This window comes from Chrysochloris asiatica, unplaced genomic scaffold (assembly GCF_000296735.1).
Source record: "Chrysochloris asiatica unplaced genomic scaffold, ChrAsi1.0 scaffold00045, whole genome shotgun sequence".
In the NCBI taxonomy this organism is placed as follows: Eukaryota; Metazoa; Chordata; class Mammalia; order Afrosoricida; family Chrysochloridae; genus Chrysochloris; species Chrysochloris asiatica.
The window spans coordinates 10,387,142-10,409,545 of NW_006408563.1; the positions used below are offsets into that span (position 1 = coordinate 10,387,142).

The 22,404-nt window shown below is 44.3% G+C and overlaps 1 protein-coding gene across 1 annotated transcript in view; it reads right to left on the minus strand.

Moving 5' to 3' along the window:
• Positions 1-22,404, minus strand: part of LOC102838328 (aldehyde oxidase-like) — a 94,212-nt gene that overhangs the window by 36,165 nt on the left and 35,643 nt on the right. Inside the window, exons 11-21 of the mRNA XM_006862037.1 lie at positions 20,581-20,732; positions 18,587-18,680; positions 15,220-15,329; positions 12,803-12,987; positions 11,294-11,477; positions 9,613-9,705; positions 7,633-7,802; positions 6,719-6,833; positions 5,053-5,175; positions 947-1,043; positions 446-570 (exon numbers count right to left, since the gene is read on the minus strand). Of these exons, the coding sequence (XP_006862099.1) occupies positions 446-570; positions 947-1,043; positions 5,053-5,175; positions 6,719-6,833; positions 7,633-7,802; positions 9,613-9,705; positions 11,294-11,477; positions 12,803-12,987; positions 15,220-15,329; positions 18,587-18,680; positions 20,581-20,732 (1,448 nt within the window). The remainder of the gene's footprint in view (positions 1-445; positions 571-946; positions 1,044-5,052; positions 5,176-6,718; positions 6,834-7,632; positions 7,803-9,612; positions 9,706-11,293; positions 11,478-12,802; positions 12,988-15,219; positions 15,330-18,586; positions 18,681-20,580; positions 20,733-22,404) is intronic.

Consider the following 22,404-nt stretch of genomic DNA (forward strand, 5'->3'; position numbering starts at 1 on the left):
TCCTGGATGGGTTCTTAGTCAAATGCCTGGACCCAAGGAGGTGAAGGAAAAGATACATAAGCAGCTAAAATTGGTGACTGGGGAAGTTAAATGTGCTATGAGGTGATGTGTTTATTCCAAAGGTTATCTGAAATGATTATTTTAGAGAAAAATCAAAACAAAAAAAATAACAGTGTTGTCATTCAATCACAGAATTTGCGTCAATATGATGCAATGAATATTGTCTTTTAACCTAAAGTGATGGTGCTTTTCCTTTGTTTACGTGATAAGAAAGACCAAGTTCCCCTCTCCTCCCCCCAATTTTGGCATCTTAGCTGCTTTACTGACATCCAATTCTTGGATCCTAAGTTTCTGCTGGTAACATGGCTGCCCACTGTGAGTCTGTGGGGATCAGCTGCCATGCTGGAGGTAGGAACCGGGAGGTGGGAGTGACCCTGGGCCTCACCTGTACATGGGCTGGATCCTGTGTTGACACATAAATGTCCAGTTCTTTGTCTTCTGTCTTTGGAATAACAAGCACTCTTTGTGTTTCCATATAAAAATGTTCCTGTCCTCCAACATGGACCTCCCCTGTCAAGCACAAACACAGGAAAATATTGAGAGTGAGTGCTGGTTGAGAGCTGCCAGTTTGGGGACTCCAGAAGCAAGTAAGTGATGGACCAGGCATTTGTTCTGTGACAACTAAGGATCTATTTCAGAAATTACAGTTCTGAATATAATTCTTTAGTCTGTTCTTTCACCAAAATCTCAGACATTTCTGGCTACTCTGTTGCTTCGTACTTACTGCCTACACCCACAAACAAAAATACACACTATTTGAGAGGAAGAGGCAGAACAGTGCTAAGAGTTTAGAGGGTGGTCTTTCTGAGGAGGAAAATAACATGCTTTTGATGTCTGCTTCAATAGAATTAGGCAAATATTCTATTAAATATCATGAATAGCGTACCTTCAACAGTTTGATCGACTTTTTCAAATGCCTCCTCAATGTTTCCTTTTTCAAGTTTCTTTTCAGGGCATAGGAATGAATTATGTTTTATGGCATCCTGAATGACAGGGAGAAAAGCCAGTTCTTTTTACTTTTTCTTCCATTGGCATTTTAGCAAACCCAGTAAATTTCTGAAAATGGCTGTCTACTGAAACACATAAAAGAGTTCTGCAAACAAGTGAGTATTAGAGCAATGGCCTACCACAGAGATGAGACTTCAGAGAGGATGTCTTATAGATTTGCAGAGAAAATTTGCAAGGACTAGTGAGACTTAAAGGAGGAAGCTATGTTCAGAACTGAGCCCTGGGGATGCTGTGATGGTCCAGGCTGAGAAGCACTCATTTCATTTTCAACATGGGTCTTTATCTTCAGGGAACAGGTGATAGACACAAACTGGCAAGGTTTTGGGCCCCTCAAAAACACTTTATGCATAAAAACATTGTGTTAGACTAGTTAGGCAGGTCATATAAAAGAGGCTCTAGCTCAGAAATCTGGAAGAATTGAAGTCAGAAGAAGATGTAAGTCCTTATCCATCTTTGAGGCAAGAAAGTCCTGTAGACATTTCAGGAACATTGTTCGTTGTTTTTGGCATTTGAATATCTCACAGGGGTCTTTTCCTGCCCTTTGTTCCTTTTTCCTGACAACATGAACGGACTCAAACATGAAGACAGAAACCATTCCACTCTGTGGTACTGTGGACTGACCCTACTGAGGGCCAATCTTGGTGCAGAACCTTTAGTCCCTGGGTGTTTTTCTCCTACTTCAGAAAGGCACCTGCGTCCTGCATTCTGAAGACTCCAAGAGCCTTAGACTTCAAAGCTTTTCTTGCTTCTGCTGCTGCTGCTGCTGGTGGTGGTGGTGGTGGTGTGCCGTGGAGTCGGTTCTGACTCATAACGACCCTGCACAGGGTTTCCGAGGCTGTAAATCTTAATGGGAGCAGAAAGCCTCACCTTTCTCCCAAGGAGCAGATGGTAGTTTTGAACTGCTGACCTTGAGGTTACCAGTCCGACTCGTAACCACTATGTTACCAGAGATGATAATAAAAATAAGAACCTTGACAGTAGCTTTGTGTCTAGCACTGTCCTTCATCTTTACATGAGCTCCCACATTCATTCTGGTCTGCTTTCCATTTTCCAGATGAGATTACTGCACTTAGAGAGGTTGAAACTGTTTTCAAGGTCTCGCTGTGAACAAGTGCTGGAGCCAACTTTCTAGCCCAGCCTTAGTTTTCAGAACTGCTTTCCCTGATGTACATGTGATTTCTCAAAACAGCAGAACATGATCAATAAAATGAAGACTCACACTTTCTGCTACATCCAGGTCTCAGCAACATATGTGGGTACATGTGGAAATGTGAGGTAGGGCTTTGATAAAGTTATGGAAAGATTCCATTTCTCCCCAAACTTTCTGAAGTCCCTTTGTACATTTATTTCCATATTGTAAATGTATCATAAGACAGTGTACCCTTATTATAAAATACACTTATAGTTTATTGAGTGCGAACTATGTGCCAGGCACCACTTTAAATGCTTTACATGTATTTACTCATTTAGTCTTCCAACTTGAAGGTTTTGTTGTTGTTAAGTGCTGCTGAGTGGGTTCTGACCCTTAGCAACCCTTATAGGATTTCCGAGGAGCGACTGGTGAGCTTGCACTGATGACCTTTTGGTTCAAACCTACTTTGCAGTTCAGCGCATTAACCTTCAGCACCACACCAGGACTCCAGCATGAAGGTAGATACCATTATTATCTGGCACAGAGAGCTTAAGTAACTTGCCCAAAGTTACACAGTAAGTATAGTTTGGTTCTAGGACTATGCTTTTTTATTTTATTTTGGCATTTTATTATGTTAGGCTTATGCTTTTAACTCTTATCCTATACTCTCTCCTATGTATAGTCATATTAATGAATGAGTGAGTGAATGAATAAGTATTGATATATATAACACTGTTGGAGTCCTGGTGTGGCACTGTAGAATAAACACTGTACTGCTAATCACTAGGTTGGCAGTTCAAACCCGCCAGCAGCTCCTTGGAAACCCTCAGGGTTGCTATGAGCCAGAACCGACTCTACGCACTTAACAACAGCATGGCTGTTAGCTGTTTTTGTTCACATATTGTTTTGCTGTTGGCTCTGGGTATCCCCCTTTCGAGGGAACTCTGGATCTCTAACCATTCTGAGTCCCAAGAGTCATGGTGTGTCCTCTGAGCTACCTGTTAGCATTTGTCATATCACCCATGAAGAAGCGGAATTGAAAATTAAAAAACCCATGTTAAAACCCCAGTAAAAGCCAAAGAAGGAGACTGAGTCAAGAAAAATGATTTGAACTTCATGTAAACTTGGTAAATGGAAATTTGGAGCTAAAGTTGATTTGGTTTAGAGAACTCGAGACATGACGTTTTTTACACTTTGAATATTTAGTGATTTATACCTGCCATTGAATTTTGGATGAATGAATGTTGTAAAGGATTGACTTGTATCCTGCCCCCCTATCACTGGTACTCATGAATGTAACTTTATTTTGAACTAGGGTCTTTGCAGATGTAATTAATGTAATTAAGTTACGAATCTTTGGATGAGATCATCTTGGACTTAAGGTGGGCCCTAAATCCAATCACTGGTGTCTTTAAAAGAGAAAGGAGAGGGAGATTTGAGACATAAAGATACATGGCGGGGGTGGGGGGTGGTGCATGGAAACCAAGGAAGCCTGGAGTCCCCAGGAGCTGGAAGAGGCAAGCAATGATTCTCACCTAGAGCCTTCAGAAGGAGTGTGGCCCTCCAGATTTAGAATAAGACAGTAAATGTCTGTTGTTTTAAGTCATCTAGTTTGTGGTAGCTTGTTACGACAGCCCTAGGAAACTGATAAATGTTTAAGCTCATGGTTTGCTAGGACTTTTGAACATTTTTTATTGTTTTTGTATGTGCACAAACTTTTCTCATTGAATTAGAACCTGAAAATTTTAGTTCCTATCTAAATTTTTCATTATCTTTGCCTGGTGTGGTGCTGTAGGATCAGCACTGGACTGAGAACCACAAAGTCAGCAGTTCAAACCAACCAGCTGCTCCTTGGAAACCCTATATGGGGTTGCTATGTGTTGGAACCTACAACAATGTGCATTTAACAACAACAATGTGCACCAACAAGTAAACTTTTCTCATCGAAGCAGAACTTGAAAATTTTGGTTCCTATCTAAATTCTTCATTATCTTTGCTAGAATTATTATCTTGAATTTCATCATCTCAACTCAGAAATGACAATGAAAATTTCTGTGAAATGCCACCACAAAAGCCCCATTGCTATTGGGCTCCACCTTGAAAACATCCTTTTCTTCAATATCCATTTTCATCTTCCTCAAGTACTTTGTTGTTGTTGTTAAGTGCCATTGAGTTGGTTCCAACTCATAGAGACCCTGTGTAGGGTTTCCTAGGAGTGAATGGTCTTGAACCACTGATCTTGTGGTTCAAACTAACCTTGGTTCATTGTTAGGTACTGTCAAGTTGATTTTTTGACTCAGTGATCTCATGTGACAGAGTCGACCTGCTCCATAGTGTTTTCTAGGCTAGAACCCTAAAATTTTAGCTGGATGCATGGCCACCTGCAATAAAATACCCAGCCTTGCCTTGGAGTTAGGTGTGGCATAAGATTAGGTTCTAACCAATGAGCAGTAGGGAGGTATGTACTTCTTCTGGGAAGTACCCTTAAAAGGAGGGTGTGTGTGGTTCTTCATTCTTCACCTCATCTCTCTGCTGTCTGGAATGTGGGTGTAATGACCTGGCTTCAGCAGCTATTGTACACCTGACACTTGAATCCTCATAAAAGTCCTGGATTGACCATTTTTAGACTTTTTGAATGCTAGATAAGGAAGAAACTTCTTTTTTTTTTTGTCCTGTTTTTTTTGGAGCCAAAGTTAATTCCAACTCACATAAGTAATATCTTCCAGAGAAAGCGGATATTCTCAGGAAAAGCCAGTGACAAGAACAGATTAGAACCCTGAACTAGTCTTTCACAAACATTCAAAAATATGTGAGATTCTACAACCTTGCAAAAGATGGGCAGCCCTACTTACCTCAATAGAGAAGATTACAGGCTCCAGATCTTCATAGGTGACCTTTACCTTTTCAATTGCTTGCTTCGCCTGTACCTCTGTCTCAGCTACCACAGCACAGATAATCTGGCCCACACAATGTACCTGTGGAAAGTACATGCATGGAACAGGTGGAAAATTCTGGGTGGGAGTAGACTGAGTTCAACCTTAAAGTGTCATTGTTAAGTAAAGACAACCATGTTAGAGTTGACAGGTTTACAGTCAATTACATGTTTGGCAAAAAAGCTTTTGAATGAACAACAATGTAAAGAACACAGACAGTTCCAATGGCCATGCTGCTCAAGGATGAAAGTTTCAGAGTGAGTTACTCAGGATGGAAGCCTCAGCTTGGCTGTGACCGGAATCCGTTGTGACCTCTACTGAGCTTGGTTCACTGGGGTCATCTTCATGGCACCATTTTAGAGTTCAAATATAAGGGAAGCATTTTTGTTTGTTTTGGTACATGTCACTAGATGTCAGTTCTGGAGTTCAACTGAAAGGGTGATTTGTTGCACAGTAGGACTGACCAACATTAAGAGCTAGGCACTGTTTGAACCACTTTACATTTCTTAACTCGTTTAAATCTCACAGGAACATAACCAAGTGGGTGCTATGGTCACTTTCCTGCTAACTGCAAGGTAAGTGGTTCAAACCCACCAGCCATTACTTGGAAACCCTATACAGGGTTGCTATGAGCCAGAATCTACTCTAAGTACTTAATAACACAACAACCTTGTTTTCCTCATTTTTCAGGTGATGAAACTCAAGATTACACAGCTGAACTGGAACACGAGTCTGGCAATCTGGCTCCAAAAGCAAGTGCTCAATGACTGATAATTGACTTGAATGAAAAGGTAGTAAGGGTAACCTTATTAAATATCGATATGTGAAGGCAGGCGTTGAGGTGGGGGAGCGAGTGGTCCAGGAAGGGGGAGGGTGCTCAGAACAGATCAAGGCTGTGTTTTTTGTATTCCTCTTTCTAGATCTTCTGGACACAGATCAATTCCTTGCATTTAGTCTTCAGATAAGAGTGTGTTGACTCAAGACCACACAGTTAGTGGCATAACAAGGACCTGTCACATTACTGTAATACGTTTCCTTTTACTATCTTATTTCCTGAATCTATAAGAATGGTGGTGGTTGTATGTCACCAATTGGTTCCAGCTCAGAGTGAGCCTATATATGGTTTCCGAGGCTGTAAATGTTTATGGGAGCAGAAAGCCTCCTCTTTCTTCCATGGAGCAAATGGTAGATTTGAATTACTGACCTTGTACTTAGCAGCCTAGTTCGTAATCCACTAGCTACCAGGGCTCCTTCTGGAAGAGTTGTTGTTGTTGTTATGTGCCGTGGAGTCAGTTCTGACTCATAGCAACCCTGTACAGGGTTCCTGAGGCTGTAAATCTTTATGGGAGCAGAAAGCCTCATCTTTCTCCTGCGGAACAGCTGGTAGTTTTGAACTGCTGACTGTGAGATTAGCAGCCCGATTTGTAACCACTACGTCTGAGTAAACTTAATAGAGTAGAGAGAAGCTGGCAGGCTTGACACTTCTACCCCCTAATGGCGGAGACCTCTGAGAGCAATGGAAAGCCAGAGGACAAGACCCTTGGTGATCACTTGCACTAAGCCATCTGGGAAACATGTTCCATACCTCGCCAACAGCCAACAGTCTGTCCTCTTCAGTACCGTTGGTGCCTGGAATATCATCAGCTGTTATCACATCAACTACCCCTGATAGTACTAGAGCCTCAGATGAATCAATTGATCTGAGCAAAGAGAAAATATTTAAGAAGTAGAAATCAGCAAGCTTCCAAGACTCCAAGCCCCAAAAACGCATAGCATAAAAGGTCTCTATGAGCCGGAAGACAGTGGGTTTAGATTAGTTTTTTGGTTTTGGCCCAACTTGGGATCACTGGCTGATACAAATTTGTTAACACATCCCCTCATTCAAAAGATTGGAGGTTAAAATTCACTCAGACAAATCTTGGAAGAAAGACCTATTTCCAAAAAATCTGCCTTGGAAAACCCTATGTAGTACAGCCCTATTCTAACATGCATAGGGTCTCCATGAGTTGGCATTGACTTGAGGGTAAACATTTTTTTTCTGGTCCAGCTTAGGCCTTGACCAACTGGACTAGACCTGCTATGGAGTAGGGGCCAGGAGCATCCCTACTGAGCCAGGTGGGGGAGGGCCAGTGTGACTGTGGAAGAGAGTGCTGTGGGGAAGCTCAGGATAGAGACCATTTACTAACTGGCACTGAAGTCGATAGTTCAGTGTTTTAATATGAGCCCTACTTCAGAGTTACTTCTTGAGCCGAGCCTGAGGCTGCAGTAGGGCAATGAGGTTTTGTGATATTTAGGATTAAGCAAGGAGCCCAGGACCATGATTTTTGTTCTCTCTCTGTCAAGACTGCTATTTCTGGATACTTTTCTCCAACCTTTTCCTTGTTATTTCTGCTTTAGGTTCTTTAGGTTCAGGGCATTGCTGGAAAATGGAAACATTCCTCAAAGGGAAAGCACAGGTGGACTTTAAAAAGGTTTCTCAAAGGCTTTTCATTTACTTACATGATTTTTGCATGAGCCCTGGTACTGGTCACCAAAGCCATGACAAGTTCTTTATCCACTACAGGAATGTCATCACAGAATGTGGCTTCCCCTGTAGCATGTTTTAGACCTGACAGGTGCATGATGGGGCGTCCAACTGGGTCTTGGAGAGGTTGGTCAGAATCCACACTCTAGAGAGGATGATAAGAATCTGTCTGGAAATGTTCTAGATCCTACTTTGGTGAGTAGTGACTGGAATCTTAGAAGCTCATGACCATCTGAGATGCAACTATTGGTCTCTCAATGTGCAGAAGCAAAAAGAGTGATAAAAATGGAAAATGCTTGGAATCAATTAGTCTAATGGACTAATGGAACACGTGACCATCAGTCTCCATGACTGAAACCCAAAGAACTAGACGGTGCCTGGCTACCACTACCAACTGCTTTGAAAGGGAGCACATTAGAAGGTCCTGGATAGAGTGAGAGAAAAGTGGAACAAAACTCAAAATTATAAACGAGACCAGACTTACTGGTCAGAAAAAGACTGGAGGAACATGAGACTCTGGCCTTCAGCCATCCTTCAGGTCTGGAGTAACTCACCCTCGTGGCCCAATTTTCGACTAAGCAGTAGGTAGATATAAAGGTGGGAAGGGGGAGGTGGGACAAGAGCACTCCTGAGGTTCACCATGGAATAGTCAATCATTCAAGATCAAAAGGGCAACATTTAGCTGGGGGACATGGTTCAGAGGAGTTGGGAAGGAGTATGGAATGGAAATTGGAACTACAGGGAGGAATTGTAACTCTTGTTATTTGGAGGGGATTGCAATCACTGAGGTGAAAGAAGATGTGTGATTTGTTGGATGCAAAGCTGATGATCTACTCTGTAAACCTTCACTCACTTCACAATGAAAAGTTTTTGTTTTTTTTTTAAGAATTAGTTTAGAAACCTTTAATCTCAGAAGTGACCTGACCAATTGCCAACACTCTCCATTCAGGATTGAGAAATGAGACTGGTACCCTTAGGCAACAGGACACTGGATGGAGTTAAATGATGACAGTGGCAGTTGAATGACATAACTAGAATGGGGAATTGCCACTCAGCTATGTGTCAATGACTGGGCCAGCCTTTTGGCAAAATTGTGGAGTAGGTGAAGGGGCACCCAGACTTTGATTTTTGATGCTTTCTTTTCCTCGGTGCTCTCCTTGAATATCTTTCTTCTGGAATTCAGGGATTTTCCCTGTCTGCCGTCTCATCTTTCCAGTGATAAACCTGTCATGCATAAGGTGATTGTAGTGATATGATTCCTGATGGTGGGGATCAAAATCTACACCAAGAGCTTAACTATCAACTTGAGTGCAACTTGAATAGGGCCTCTTAGGTAAGGGGCAAAGGGGAGGAAAGAGACAATGGCCATGAAGTCCGTCCAGATCTGGTTAAAGTGCTTTGGCTGCCCCTGACAACATCACAAAACATCACTTGGAGTGTAAGGAGATAAAGGAGGTGTTTCTTCTGGAACTTTCCTGAGGAACAGTCTTCTATGTGTAACTGTATATGGGTGGGGGTAGGAGTTCTCTTGAAATAATAGATGATTTCTTAAATGTCCTTCAAGAATGGAGACTTCAGTTACTTGCAGGGCTCTAGTTTTGCTCACTGGAGATTAAAATTTGGAAATCTGGGCTGAAAGCTGAACCTTGCTAGTCTACTCCTCTATCCTTTCCCCACACTGGTCTCAGCTGTTCTGAGTAAATAGCAAACAAATGGCCAAATAATATCAATTTGAGGATCTGTCAAGTATTTGTAGATGAGTCAGGTTATCAGACTGCTTCAGGTGGGTTCAGCCTTGAGTACATCTAGCCACAGCTCCCACCTGAATTTATAGTCCAGTGTTCCCCTGACTTGGTGTGGACAAAGAGCCAATGTGTGCTGGTAGTTAGAAAGTCAGAACCAAAACAAATCACAATTCGGACAAGTTTACTTACGGCACAGTTCAACCCACTGACCTGGTATGTTTGGACTCCGTGGGGTATTGTGACAGGGAAATCTTCTAGCGCACTTAGGAACCGGTCTGGAATTTCAGGATAACGACGGCTGTCCTGCCAGGTGATTTAAAGTAATACAGAAAATTGGTTAGTGTATGATTAAGGTGGATTTGATTTATGCAAAAATTATTTGGCTAATATATCCATGATTCTTTAGGTGGTATAAAGGGTTAATGTGCTGTTAACTGAAAGACTGGAGGGTGAAGCCCACCCTGAAGAAGGCCTGACAACCTACTGAAAAAAACAACCATTGAAAACCTCATGGATCACAGTTCTACTCTGACACACATGGGGTCAGGAGCTACTTAAAAGCACTTCGTTTTCATCCATGACACTGCAAGGTCAGGGTAGCATGGATAGCCAAAATCCATACTCCCTTCCCAAAGTTCACTTTTTGTGAATGTTTCTTGCCCTCTGCCTCTCTCCCCCACCCCTTATCCACATAAGAGGAATTAGATGGACTGGTTTGAATCTGATCCTAAGCCACGTAGAGGAGACAGACCTTCAGGTGAGCTGACCCACAGAGTAAGGAAGTGAAACAAGCAGGCTTCTGGCTGGTTAAGCTGTATCAGAGTCAGCAGGAATTCACTGTACACAAAGGGGACCTAATCTTGATTGTTTTCTCAGGAACTCAGATATTCTGTGAGAGTAGTTAAAACGAGAAGGATGTGCTGGGGTCACTACAATGCTTTCAGTGTCTTGATCCAGAAGTGAAATAGCAGCAAGAGTTATCCTGGCGAATGTGGTTGGCGACGGTCTTCATGTGAGTAAAGGAAAATCAGTTTGTTTAGACAAGTGTGCAAAGTCTTGTAGTCACCACTATAAATAAGGTCTAGAACATTTGCTTTAGGAATGATGGGCAGTTGGGGTTGGGTGTGGTTAAGAAACAGGAGTACAAGGTAGGTTGGAATCAGGGTCAGGGGAGGAGGAGAAGGTCCCTTAACCCTGGAAAATCACTCTGGAGGTAAAAATGACCAGGAAGCAGTCAGAACTAGAAGAGTTAAAGTAAACCAAGTCCACACAGAAGGCAGGGCAAGGCTGCAGAGAGGGAGAAAGGCAGGAAGGGGAAAGTGGAGAGGAAAGAGAAACTAAGTTTTGGTCTTTTTGAAAAATGTTCTATACATTATTTGTAGTGGTGGCTACCTGATTTTGCACACTTATCTAAACTCACTAAGTTTAAATAGATCCATTTTTTGATATGTAAACTATATAGAAATAAAGTTGATTTGAAAACAAAAACATTGCATTAGGGAGACAGGGGCATCACGTTTCAGTCCTCAGGGCATGCATCCATCCCAAGCTTCCTTTAGCCCTCAGGGCTAAATCCGGATAGGAAGGCTGGTTGGGTTCTGACAAGACCCTACACAGAACAGGTGACAGTTTAGAAAAGTAATGAGAAAGCCATGAGTTTAGGGTTCCAGGGTTCCTTGTTGTTGTTCAGTGCCATCGAGTCGGGTCCGACCCATAGCGACCCTGTACAGGGTTTCTGAGGGTGTAAATCTTTACGGGAGTAGAAAGCCTCATCTTTCTCCCGCAGAGCGGCTGGTAGTTTCGAACCGCTGACCTTAAGGTTCGCAGCCCGATTCGTAACCACTACGCTACCAGAGCTCCCCTAGGAGCACATAAAATCCAGAGCACTTACAGGAACAGGAAACAGTTTTAGGAGTGTCTTTAGTTCCTTCAAAACTTCTAGGTAGAACTTGAAGAAGAAGCTGACCACCAGAGCCCTCTTGAATTCTACCCTCCCACCAGGAGCCGAGCCTGGGATAGAGACTTCCTCCAGCAGCAGCCTGCAAGCCTCATCCAGCATCAGTTCATTCCAGCGCCTGGTAGGGTTGAAGGAATCAGTTACACAGCAATCTCACATTGCAAAACAACACAAAACAGAGAAACCAACCCAGCTGCCTGCAAGTGGATTCTGACTGGTAACCCCATGTGTCTCAGAGTAGCGCTGTACTCCATAGGGTTTGTTTGTTTTGGTAATAAGTATATGGAGAACAAGACCGTTGTCATTTCTGCAGTGCACACATGAACAGTTCACTGACATTAATTATGTCCACCATATTGTTCAACCATTATTAGGAACCATTTCCAAATAGTCCATAGGGTGTTTAAATAGTTGCTTTTTTAGAAGTAGATCATCAGACCTTTATTTCAAGGTGCCTCTGGGTGAACCCAAACCTGCAGTCATTTGTTAACAGCTGAGTGTGTTAACCATGTGTAACACCCAAGGTCTCTACCTACCTACTGCCACCCACTTGACTCCGACTTATGGAGTCCCTATAGAACAGAGTAGAACTGTTCTGTAGAGTTTCCAAGACTGTAAATCTATATGGTCCCAGACAGCCTTACCTTTCTCCCTCAGAGCAACTGGTAGGTTAGCCTGCAGTTAACAGTTGGATGCTTAACACATGTGCCACCAGGGGTCCTTCACTCAATGCCTTTATATACTAGATACTGGATGGTGTCCTTTTAGAGACAATAGAATCCTTTTTTGAATTGAAGGGAACTTTGAAATCGTCTAATGAAATCCCTCAGGAAAACGGAGGCCTGGGGAATCTGCACTAAGTGGCCCATCTGGTCACAGTAGGGTGAGGACGGGACCTATCCCACCAACCATGTTGTACAACCATGAATCATGTTAAGATTCATGTTAAGTGCCGTTGAGTCAGTTCCAACTCACAGTGACCCTGTAGAGGGTTTTTGAGGAGTGGCTGGTGGATTTGAACCACTGGCCTTGCAGTTGGCAGTCCAGTGCTGATCCTACAGTGTCATACCAGGGACTCCTTGAGCAGACTAGAACCAAATATTCAATAAGTGGAGGATTAGGGTCAACTCTGTCATGGATTGAACAGAAGTCAGGAAGACGCAGTGCACATAGTCAGTGGGAGCATGCCTGTCACATGGAAGCTGCTAAATGGTTGGTACATATAAGAGAACTAGAGCCAGATGGGAAAAAATACCCTGCCGTCTCTACTCTATACAGGGTTGCTGTGACTCGATGGCACTTAACAATAATACTCAGCCCTGGGCTTGTTTTGTTGTATCATTCAAGCTAAGTCTAATAAGGTTTGGTTCCTTTAGCAAAATTACAGAAGGAACAAATATGTTATTCAAACATCAGCTCTCACCCCTAGGGTAAGGCACTCACCTCCCTAGGAGCTGCTGGCAGGACAGGGCTGCGCAGACGGTGGCAGTGCCCACCCCTCCGTAGGCGAGGCTCAGGTCTGCAATGGTGTCGGTGCCTTCTTCAAAGAGGACTCTCATGCCAGCGTTCACATCAGGCAAGGCATTTTGCTGGCACTCAGCCTGTCGGAAGGCTGACACAAATTCCCACTGTGGGGACAGTAACCATTTGGAGTTATTTGATACGAAGAAACAAAGAGCATGCTTTTTGCTCTTGGTGCTACTAATTAATCATTTGACCTCCGTCTAAAGGGACACAAAGGAGATTTGGCACAGGGATGACTTGGCTCTCTTCTCTTTCAAAGTGAGAATAGTGTCCCCCCAAAGGCCCTCCCAAACACCCTGGAGACCCTCAAGGAGTGAGATCCCCGGGCACTTTCCCTCTGGGCCAGAATGCTTTCTGCATCAAATGCTGTGGAAACTGTTGTGCTCCATTTCCAGGGACCTCTCCCTCTCATCTGCAGATGCCTTTGTCTCCTGGCAGGATGAGGAACCCTCCTAAAGCAGGTGCTTTTAAAGATGATTGGCTGAAAGTGCAAAGGAGACCTATTGTGTTCCTTGGTTTGTAGAAATGTTTACTTTGTCCATTTTGCAATGCTCAAAAAGAAGCTTTCCAGATGTGGTGGACTAGGGAATCTTGTATCAGGAGAAAGATTTAAGAGGGGTAATGGCTGCCCAACCCTGGTGTACTGGTGGGGTCAATGAAGAAGACCTGTGCTCCTAACTAGGTTTCCATCCGGGCAGCCACTGAACATTCTCAGATTTGAGTTACTCTCTTTTTCTGTCGCCTGCCTTTACATTGATGCATATTTGGGAACACATTTAAAAGTTCTGATTCTGTTAATGCCATGAAAAATGAATTGTGTTTTCTAACAAATACATGTTATAGCCCTAACTCCCCATTAACTGTGACCCTGTTTGGAAGTAAGCTCTTTGGAGGTGTCATGAGTTCAGTCAGACTGGAATAGGCTGTGTCCTAATCCAGTATGAATGGACACAGAGACACAGGAAGGTGGCCATGTAAAAAGAGTCAGAGGTTGGAATGACATATCTACCAACCAAGGTATGCCAAGGATGGCCGGGAACCACCAGAAACTAAGAAGAGGCGAAGAAGAGTCTTCCCTTGAAATTGACAACTTGGTTTAGGACTTTTCGCCTCCAGAAGTGTGAGACAGTACACCTCCGTTGTTTTAAAGCCACCCAGATCATGGTCCTTTGTTATGGCAGCCCTAGGAAAATAATACACTTTTGAAAGAAAAATAAATGAAGAACATTCCTGGCTGAAAACATGACTAAATATAGATGTGCTCCATAAGCAAGCAGATTTATGGTTTATGATCTTTGTGTGTGTTTGAATGTATGTGTGTGGGTGTATGTGTTGCATTGCCTCTTTCTGAGAAGACTCATCTTGGGTTCAGGTACAGTTTTGGAGGAGACACATGAGCAGACTGTATGCCACCTTTACTGCCAGCTGGATGGCCACACAACCTTTGGGCTCTGAATGAGCACAAAGGTCTGAAGTCTTCATGCTCCTATGAACTGGGGCAGTGGGCTAGAGTGGGTTGAGTGTAGACTAGCTCTAGTCCCCAACTCCCTCTGGGTCAGGAAGAGAGCTTCAGAATAAGGCCAGAGAGCTTTCATTTCTGTCACCTAGAGTCCCAGGCACAGAAGAAGGTGTGGAGGCATGACTACAGGTCTTAGGGGGCCCTACCCCACAGCTGAAACAGCACAAACTCCAGAGTTGCTCACTTGTGATATCTGAGCAGAACCTTGAACTGGTTCAGACACTGCTAGTGAAGAAAAACTGGAACATACTAAAAAATTTAGAATGTGTGTGATCCAAAGTGATAATTGGAATGGGAAAAATTATGGGTCCTAACCTGGAGTGGGAGACACAGAACAGGTATAACGAGTCCTTTCAGGAGCCTGATGTATTAGATTGGATTATTGGCAGGACTCTGGAGAGTGACACACATTCAGAACCATGTGAACAGATGCCATCTTTGAGCAGGGTACCACTGTTCTGACTCTGCTCAAAATCAAACTGGGTAAGAGTTTTAGCTGCTATGCAATGCGTATATACGCCACCCTTATTTTCTAAGCGGGAGATTATGTTTCTAGTAGGTCTTTGACCTGTAACTTTTCCTATTCCAGTCATCCAAATTTTGAAAATTCAAATCTGCTCCAGTTTAGCTTTCTGGGTTAAGAGTGAATCGGAAAGACCCTGTTCAAAGCCTTGGCGCCGAGCCAGCCCACAGCACAACCAGAAATAGCCTTTCATGCAGAGCTTCAACTTCCATCCGCTTTCAGATTTCTAAAGATGCCTGGGTGAGGTGATGAAAAGGGGAAACAACTTCCGAAAGTCACCAGCAGAATTCTTACCTTGTGTGAGTGAGGAATATGCACAGATTCCAATAGTTCCTCTGGCTTAAGGTCTGCACTTGCCAACCCAGCAAGAAAATGTTCATTCAGAGGAATCTGTCGCATCCCTTCTGTTAAGGGAAATGACATTTCTGCAGTCGCAACAAGGAAAGCAAGGTTTTTCTGTACTTTTAAATGTCAGCAGTGGAGAAGAAAATGCCATCTTCATATGCACAGAGTGATGCAGAGGTTTGGGTCTGAGACAGATATAGGGCTGCTCCTGTCCCCAGGTCCAGGACACTGTCTCATGTCCGTGTTCACATTTGTGAACTTGGTCTCTTCCCACCTCAAGCCTGTCAGGTATGTGGGACTTTTATTCTTTTAGACTGGAGGCTGGTGAATTAAGCCCAATCCAGTTATACTTAGAATCAATGTATCCTCTCAGGCTCCACAAGCTTCCTCCCCAAAACCAAAACCTGTTGCCATGGAGTTGATGCTAACTCGCTGTGGCCCCATGTATTAAAAATCAGAATTGTTCCATAGGATGGAATTCTGTAGGATCAGCACTGGGCTTCAAACCACATGGTCGAACCACATGGTAGGCAGTTCAAACCTGTTCCTTGGAAACTCAATATAAGGTTGCTATGAGTTGGAACTGACTCAAAAGCACTTAACAACAATCTTCAGTGAAGAGGATTGTCAGGACATTCTTTCATGGTGTTGGTTGTTGTTGTTAGGTGCCATCGAGTTCGTGCCGACCCATAGTGACCTTATGCACAGCAGAACGAAACACTGCCTGATCCTGGGTCAACCTCACTACTGTTGCCACGCTTGAGTCCATCGATGCTGCCACTTGGCCAATCCATCTCGTTGAGGGTCTTCCTCTTTTTTTCTGACCCTCCACCTTACCAAACATGATATCCTTCTCCAGCGACTGGTCCCTCCTGACAATATGTCCAAAGCATGAGAGACAAAGTTTGGCCATCTTGGCCTCTACGGAGCACTCTGGCTGCACTTCTTCCAAAATGGATCTATTGGTTCTCTTGGCAGCGCATAGCACTTTCAATATTTTCTTCCAACACCATAACTCAAAAGCATCAATTCTTCTACGGTCTTTCTTATTCACTGTCCAGCTTTTGCACGCATATGAGGTTACTCAAACCACCAACCTTTAGTAGTCAAGCACAAACCATCTAGGGTTTGTTTCCATTATTAACCAAGTTCAAATAGTTGGATTTACTTTATGTTCTTGCTGCTGTTGGAGCCAGATATTTAAAGCAGTGTGAACAATTCACAAGACTCCCTTTTAGCCCACTGTTGAGCTATTCCTCTGGCTTATTTAAAGTGGTTTCTTACTCCACAGGAAGTGCTGTCAAGAGACCAAACTCTAGCCTAATGAATCTGATGTGACTAGAATTGAGGTGTAGATGTGAGGGAGGAGAAATGCTTTAAGGGAGCCCCTTCTGGATCTTGTCTGCTCTGCTCTGCTGCTGAGCCAGCCTGGCTGATCTTCTGCCCTTGCTGAAGGTGGGGCTGCAGCTGTGGCCACGCCAGGCTGGAGATGGCTTTGGTAGGACTGGGAAAGCAGAAGCCTTAGGCTCAAGGTAACCAGCAACACCCCAGTAGAAGGAAACAGGCCCTGGATGGGGGCTGAGTTATGCACACCATCCTGGTGCCTGGGGTTTTGGTTCCTTCTCTCCTGATCCCTGGATGACAGGCCTGAAGGACTCAGCAAGATGGCGGACCCAGGCAGAAGAGAGGCCTTTCCTCCTGCTTCCTGGGCAGGCTCCATACAAAATAGAATAGGGATGGGGATGAATGATGATTGCTTCTCCTCCCCACACACTTCCTGAATTCCCACCTGTTAGGGACAGCATTGTTAAGTGCCATCGAGTCAGTTCCCACTCATAGTGAGCTTCTTACCCTATAGTGCTACATAACTACTCCTAGGAAGTCCCGGTGTGGTGCTGTGGGTTAATGCACCAGACTACATAGCCGTTTGAACGGCAGGGCTGGCAGTTCAAGCTCACCAGTTGCTCCTTGGAAACCCTATACAGGGTTGCTATGGGTCGGAATCAGCTCGATGGTACTTAACAACAACAACAGGGACTGGATAGTGTGGACAGTCAGTGTGTTTGGCAACTACACAAAAGGTTGGGTGGAGGGTGGAGTGACTGTTTCTAATATACCTAGACCTAGTGATTTACTTCTAGGGTGAAAAAGTCACAGTCATTGACAACCCTATGGAGACATCGTTCTACTCTGACGCACACGAGGTCTCCATGAGTTAGAATCAACTAGACGGCAATTGGTTTCTTAGGGATTGGGTTTTGTGTTAGCCAGCAAACACCTCAGGGAGGGTCAGGCTGTCTGTAAAGTAATCCCTGGTTGGAAGCACCTGGGAGTTCATGTGGAATGGGCAGAGAGTTTGATTCTCTTCCCTACACCTCAGACAGCGCCAGCAGCCAGGAGGCATCAATGTGTAAGTGGCCAACAAACCAGATGAGTGGGGTGGACACGGAGGATTACCTGAAACTGTAGGCGAGCAAGCAGAAGAAGCAGATAGGGTAGCCCTGGGGAGAGAGTTAGAGGTAGTGGGGGGAAAAGAACAGTACGGCCTGGAGACGCACCTGGCTTAAAAAGAGGCAAACACACTCCTTTTGGCATCAGACAGACTGAGTGCACATCCCCTCCTGTCTCGGCAAGTGGTCCCAGCTGTGTGGCTGAGCAGCTTAGAGATACTCTGTGAGACGTGCCCACACAGGGCCTGGCTTGTAGCTCAAGCCCAGTGAGGGGGAGCAGCCTGAGGGTGGGGTGATCGTGTTGAGCATTCTGGGGAGCTGGAAGGGTGGTTTAGCTTGGAGCAGCCCCAAGGAAACACTCCCCTCAGCCAGCAAGCAAAATTAATCATCTCCCTGTCCTCAGGGGACTCCCAGTGTCTGTGATGTGTCCTCACCAGACTTGTAGTTTCTCACACAGTAACACGGGGGAACAACTTAGAGGGATCCCTGGTGGAGGGGTGGGGGGTGGCAGACTCTGTATGGTGGTGGGAAAGCCCACAGAGAGGACCAGAGGAGTGTACCCTCAGGCCACTGGGTAGGAGCACACTCCAATTTCACCTTCACCTCAGCCTCTGCAAGCCAGGCCTGGTATTTACTTGCCAAACCAAACATGTGGGCTGAGTGTTGTCCCATGTGTGTATGTGCCAAAAGGAAGCACCAGCCCCCCACTTCCTTCAAATGTCTGAGTCCACCATGGTGAGCTGAAAGAGTTCTGGGTTTCAACTTAAAGTGGTCCCGTAATAATAAAAAACCAGAAAGCTTTACTGTTCAGAGTGTGTGTGTGTGAGTGTGTGTGTGTGTGCGGGGGGCGGGGAGAGGTAGATTACCTTCTGATATCAGATTGAGTGTAGCGTTGCCCACGGCCAGAATTGGATTCAGATCTGAGAAGAAGTGCCGGCTCATCACATGTCCTCCTAAAGACTAAGGAGAGAGGTACATCCTCATCATTCCATCCCTAAATTCCTATACCCAATAGATACCTGTCTACAGTTCTCTCAGTGGCCAGTGAAAGAGGTCACAGAGGGGCTCAGTTCATATTGTTGGCAAAGTCCCCTTCCACTGCTACTCTGAATGGGGAGGGGAATCTAATATTTAGCATTTGCTGCTTTCCATTTTATGTTACCTAACTTCTGTACTGTTAACCATAAGATTCATACCTACTAGTCACTACTCGGAAACCCTATGCAGGGTTGCTATGAGTAGGAACCAACTCGACTACACACAACAACAACGACTTCTTTATATATGTTTACTCAATCTTCACAAAAATCCAGTGAGGTTAATGCCATTATTCCTTTTTTACAGATGGTACTGAGAAATTATGATGCTTGACCGGGTTCTCCCAGCTATGTAGTGGCAGGGCTGGAACTCAAACCTGTGGTCAGTTCGGAATCACCTCTCCTCAGCCTTGGAGGTCACGGTACGGGCTACAGATCTACCCTTCTGCTGTGGACACAGAGGTTTTCAGGCTTCATTTCACAGGAGACTCTGAAGGTCTAAGTGGCCAGACCTAGCGTGGTCCATGTCAGGGCTCTGAGTATCCACACATCTGGAAGACAGCTATCCTGTTCCTTTACTTGGGAGGCCTCACTTGGATCCGACTGAGCTTGTAGCATCTCAGAACTTGGGAAGAACTGGTCATGCAGCTGAAGAGTCCCTTCTCCACAGAGTGATGGACTCAACAGTGGCCGTCAGCTTTCTGGGGTCTGGCCTGGAAAAATCAGTGAGGATGGGGAACTCCCCTTTCTTTATGGATTATAAAGTTCCTGTTTCCACTGGGCTGAAATCTGCCTCCCATCTGTCATATTTTTACCCCTTGTGATCATATATAATAAACCACGTTGTTATTAAGTGCTATTGAGTTGGTTCCAGTTTACAGTGACCCTGTATAGGATTTCAGAGGCTGTAAATCTTTGTGGGAGCAGAAAGCCTCATTTTTCTCTGGTCATTTGTTCTTGGTGGTGGTGGCTGTGTGCTGTGGAGTCGGTTCCGACTCATAGCAACCCTATACAGGGTTTCTGAGGCTATACATCTTTACGGGAGCAGAACGCCTCATCGTTCTCCCGCAGAACTGCTGGTAGTTTTGAACTGCTGACCTTGCACAGCCTGATTCGTAACCACTACACTACCAGAGCTCCTTTGTTTTTAAAAATCTCATATTCCCGTTGACCATATTCTGACCCCGTTTTAGCCTTTCATCCATTCATGTGGTTTCCAACCCCTCACTCATCTACCACCATCTCCTTGATCACTCCAGGATGTCTAGTCAGAATTCTCAAGAAGGGGAGATAACATTTTCAAAGCAAACATATTATCACCCTATTCCTCCATGGTCCAAGATTTTCTAATACAAATTTCGGGTACATGGAGGAGAGGAGTATGTGTATTTAAAAAACCTGTCTCTTCCTTCTTCTACAGTTGGACACAACCACACCTTTAAAATGTGCCTCTCTGATCTGAATATTTTCTCCAGCTGTGTTGTGAAAAGTCAACAGTAGTAAACCCTAAACTAATTCTATAGAATAGATACTGCATTTTGGTTAATGCAGCCTAAGACTAATTTAGGTTCTTCGATATTGTTATCATGAAATTTGTAAAACCATGACGTCCTTTTCTACCTCCCTGGCTACTTAGCTCCTTTGTTGAACTGGATTTACAGTTCTCTTTTAAATGTTCTATTAAACTGTGTTTCGTAAATATTAAATATTTGTTCTGCCTGTTAATTTCATTATGCTAAGACTCATTTGTATACTGATTCTGACAACACATATTCCAACATTTCAGTAAGACTAGGAGCTATGAGCCCATTTTGGGTACATACAGCCATATTCCGGATCTGCTGTCCCCCGAGACTCTTCAGATGTTTCAGGAGGGCTCGGTATGTCTGAGTTTTCTCCTCTGGGAGTTCAGAACTCATCTCAGCCAAGATGTCTTTCACCTGGTCCAGGCTGCAGCCTGCACCTATTGTCAGTCCTGGAAAGCAAATTGTTTTTATTGGTGACAGCAGTTTAGTCATGGTGGAACCAGGGACTTAGTGATGGCTAGGGCAGTGGCTCTCCAACCTGGTTACACACACTCCAGGTCAATTAAATCAGAATCTCTAAGCCTGGGGATACTGTGCAGCCAGGGCTGGGAACCCCTGAACCGGTGTACACTTTTCTTTGGACCAATGAAGAAACAGGAACTCAGAGAGAAGGAATGATAGTAGCAACTAGGAAGTGTCAGACCTTGCTGGAACTTTCCATTCCTGACTGATCTTGGTGAAGCTATGCAAAGTTCTTTTGTGATCGGGCATTAAAATAATGATTCCATTAAATAATAGCAAAGATCTTTTAATTTCCTAGGCCATTGTCTAAAGTCAGCAATGCTTTGACTGTGGAATTTTGGATCTCCGCAGGTACCCCCATCTTCAACAACTAGTTCTCTGAAGGGCACTAGCAGATCTGAACAAATACAGCTCATGCAAGGAGCTGCCCAATCCATTACTTCTTTAGTTGTTGGGAGTGGGAAGTGGGGGTCCCTGGGGAGGAACCTGGGAAGCTAGAAACAAGGATGGCACTTTGGACATTTGGACATGTCAGGAAGGACCAGTCTCTGGAGAAGAGCATCATGCTCTGTAAAGTAGAGGGTCAGTGAAAAAGAGGAAGACTGTCAATGAGATGGATTGGCACAGTGGCAGCCACAACAGACTCAAACATTACAACTGTGAGGATGGCACAGGGGTGGAGAGTGCTTCATTCTGTTGTGCAGAGGGATGCTAAGAGTTGGAACCGACTCAACGGCACCTAACAACAACAACATTGCTGATAAATCTTTAAGAATATTTTATTCTCCCTTATAACTTTATTTTATCAACATTAAAAAATGTGCCTAGCCCAATACTTCCCCACATCCTGACAACATAGCCATACAGCACCCCCTACCTTTTCAGGAACTCAGCTAACTTAATTGATGAAGGAAGCTGCTCGTTTCTTCTTATTACCTTTATGCCAAGCACATCTTGCTGGAAATAAATTGCCCCTCTGCTCTGGAATCAACCAGTCTCATTCTGGGTCCTCACCTGATTTCTGTTTCAGCATCTCATAATAGGCACTCAGCTATGGAATCAGGTCGCCTTCTGAAAGAATACTGGCCGTCTCTCTGACCATAGAAGTGCTAGGCAGACCTAGCTTGTGTCTGTTAGATGAGCCTTCCACTATAGACCTTTGTTGTTGTTGTTGTGGAGTGCCATTGAGTTGGTTCCGACCCATAGGGACCCCGTATAGGGTTTCCAAGAAGCAGCTGGTGAGCTTGAACTGCCGACCTTGCAATCTGGTGCATTAACCCACAGCGCCACACCAGGACTCCCACTATAGGCCTCAGTAGGGAAGAAACCAGAGATGCTCAAAAAACACCACAATTTACTATTATTATTATTATTACATATAAAAAACTTGCCATGGAGTCGGTTCCAACTCATGGTGATCCCATGGGTGTCAGAGTAGAACTGTGCTCCATAGAGGTTTCAATGACTGATTTTTCAGAAGAGGATTACCAGGCTTTTCTTCTGAGGTGTCTCTAGGTGGACATGAACCTCCACCATTTCAGTTAGCAGTGAAACACTTAACTGTGCTACCCAGAGGCCCCATTGTTATTCTGATGAACA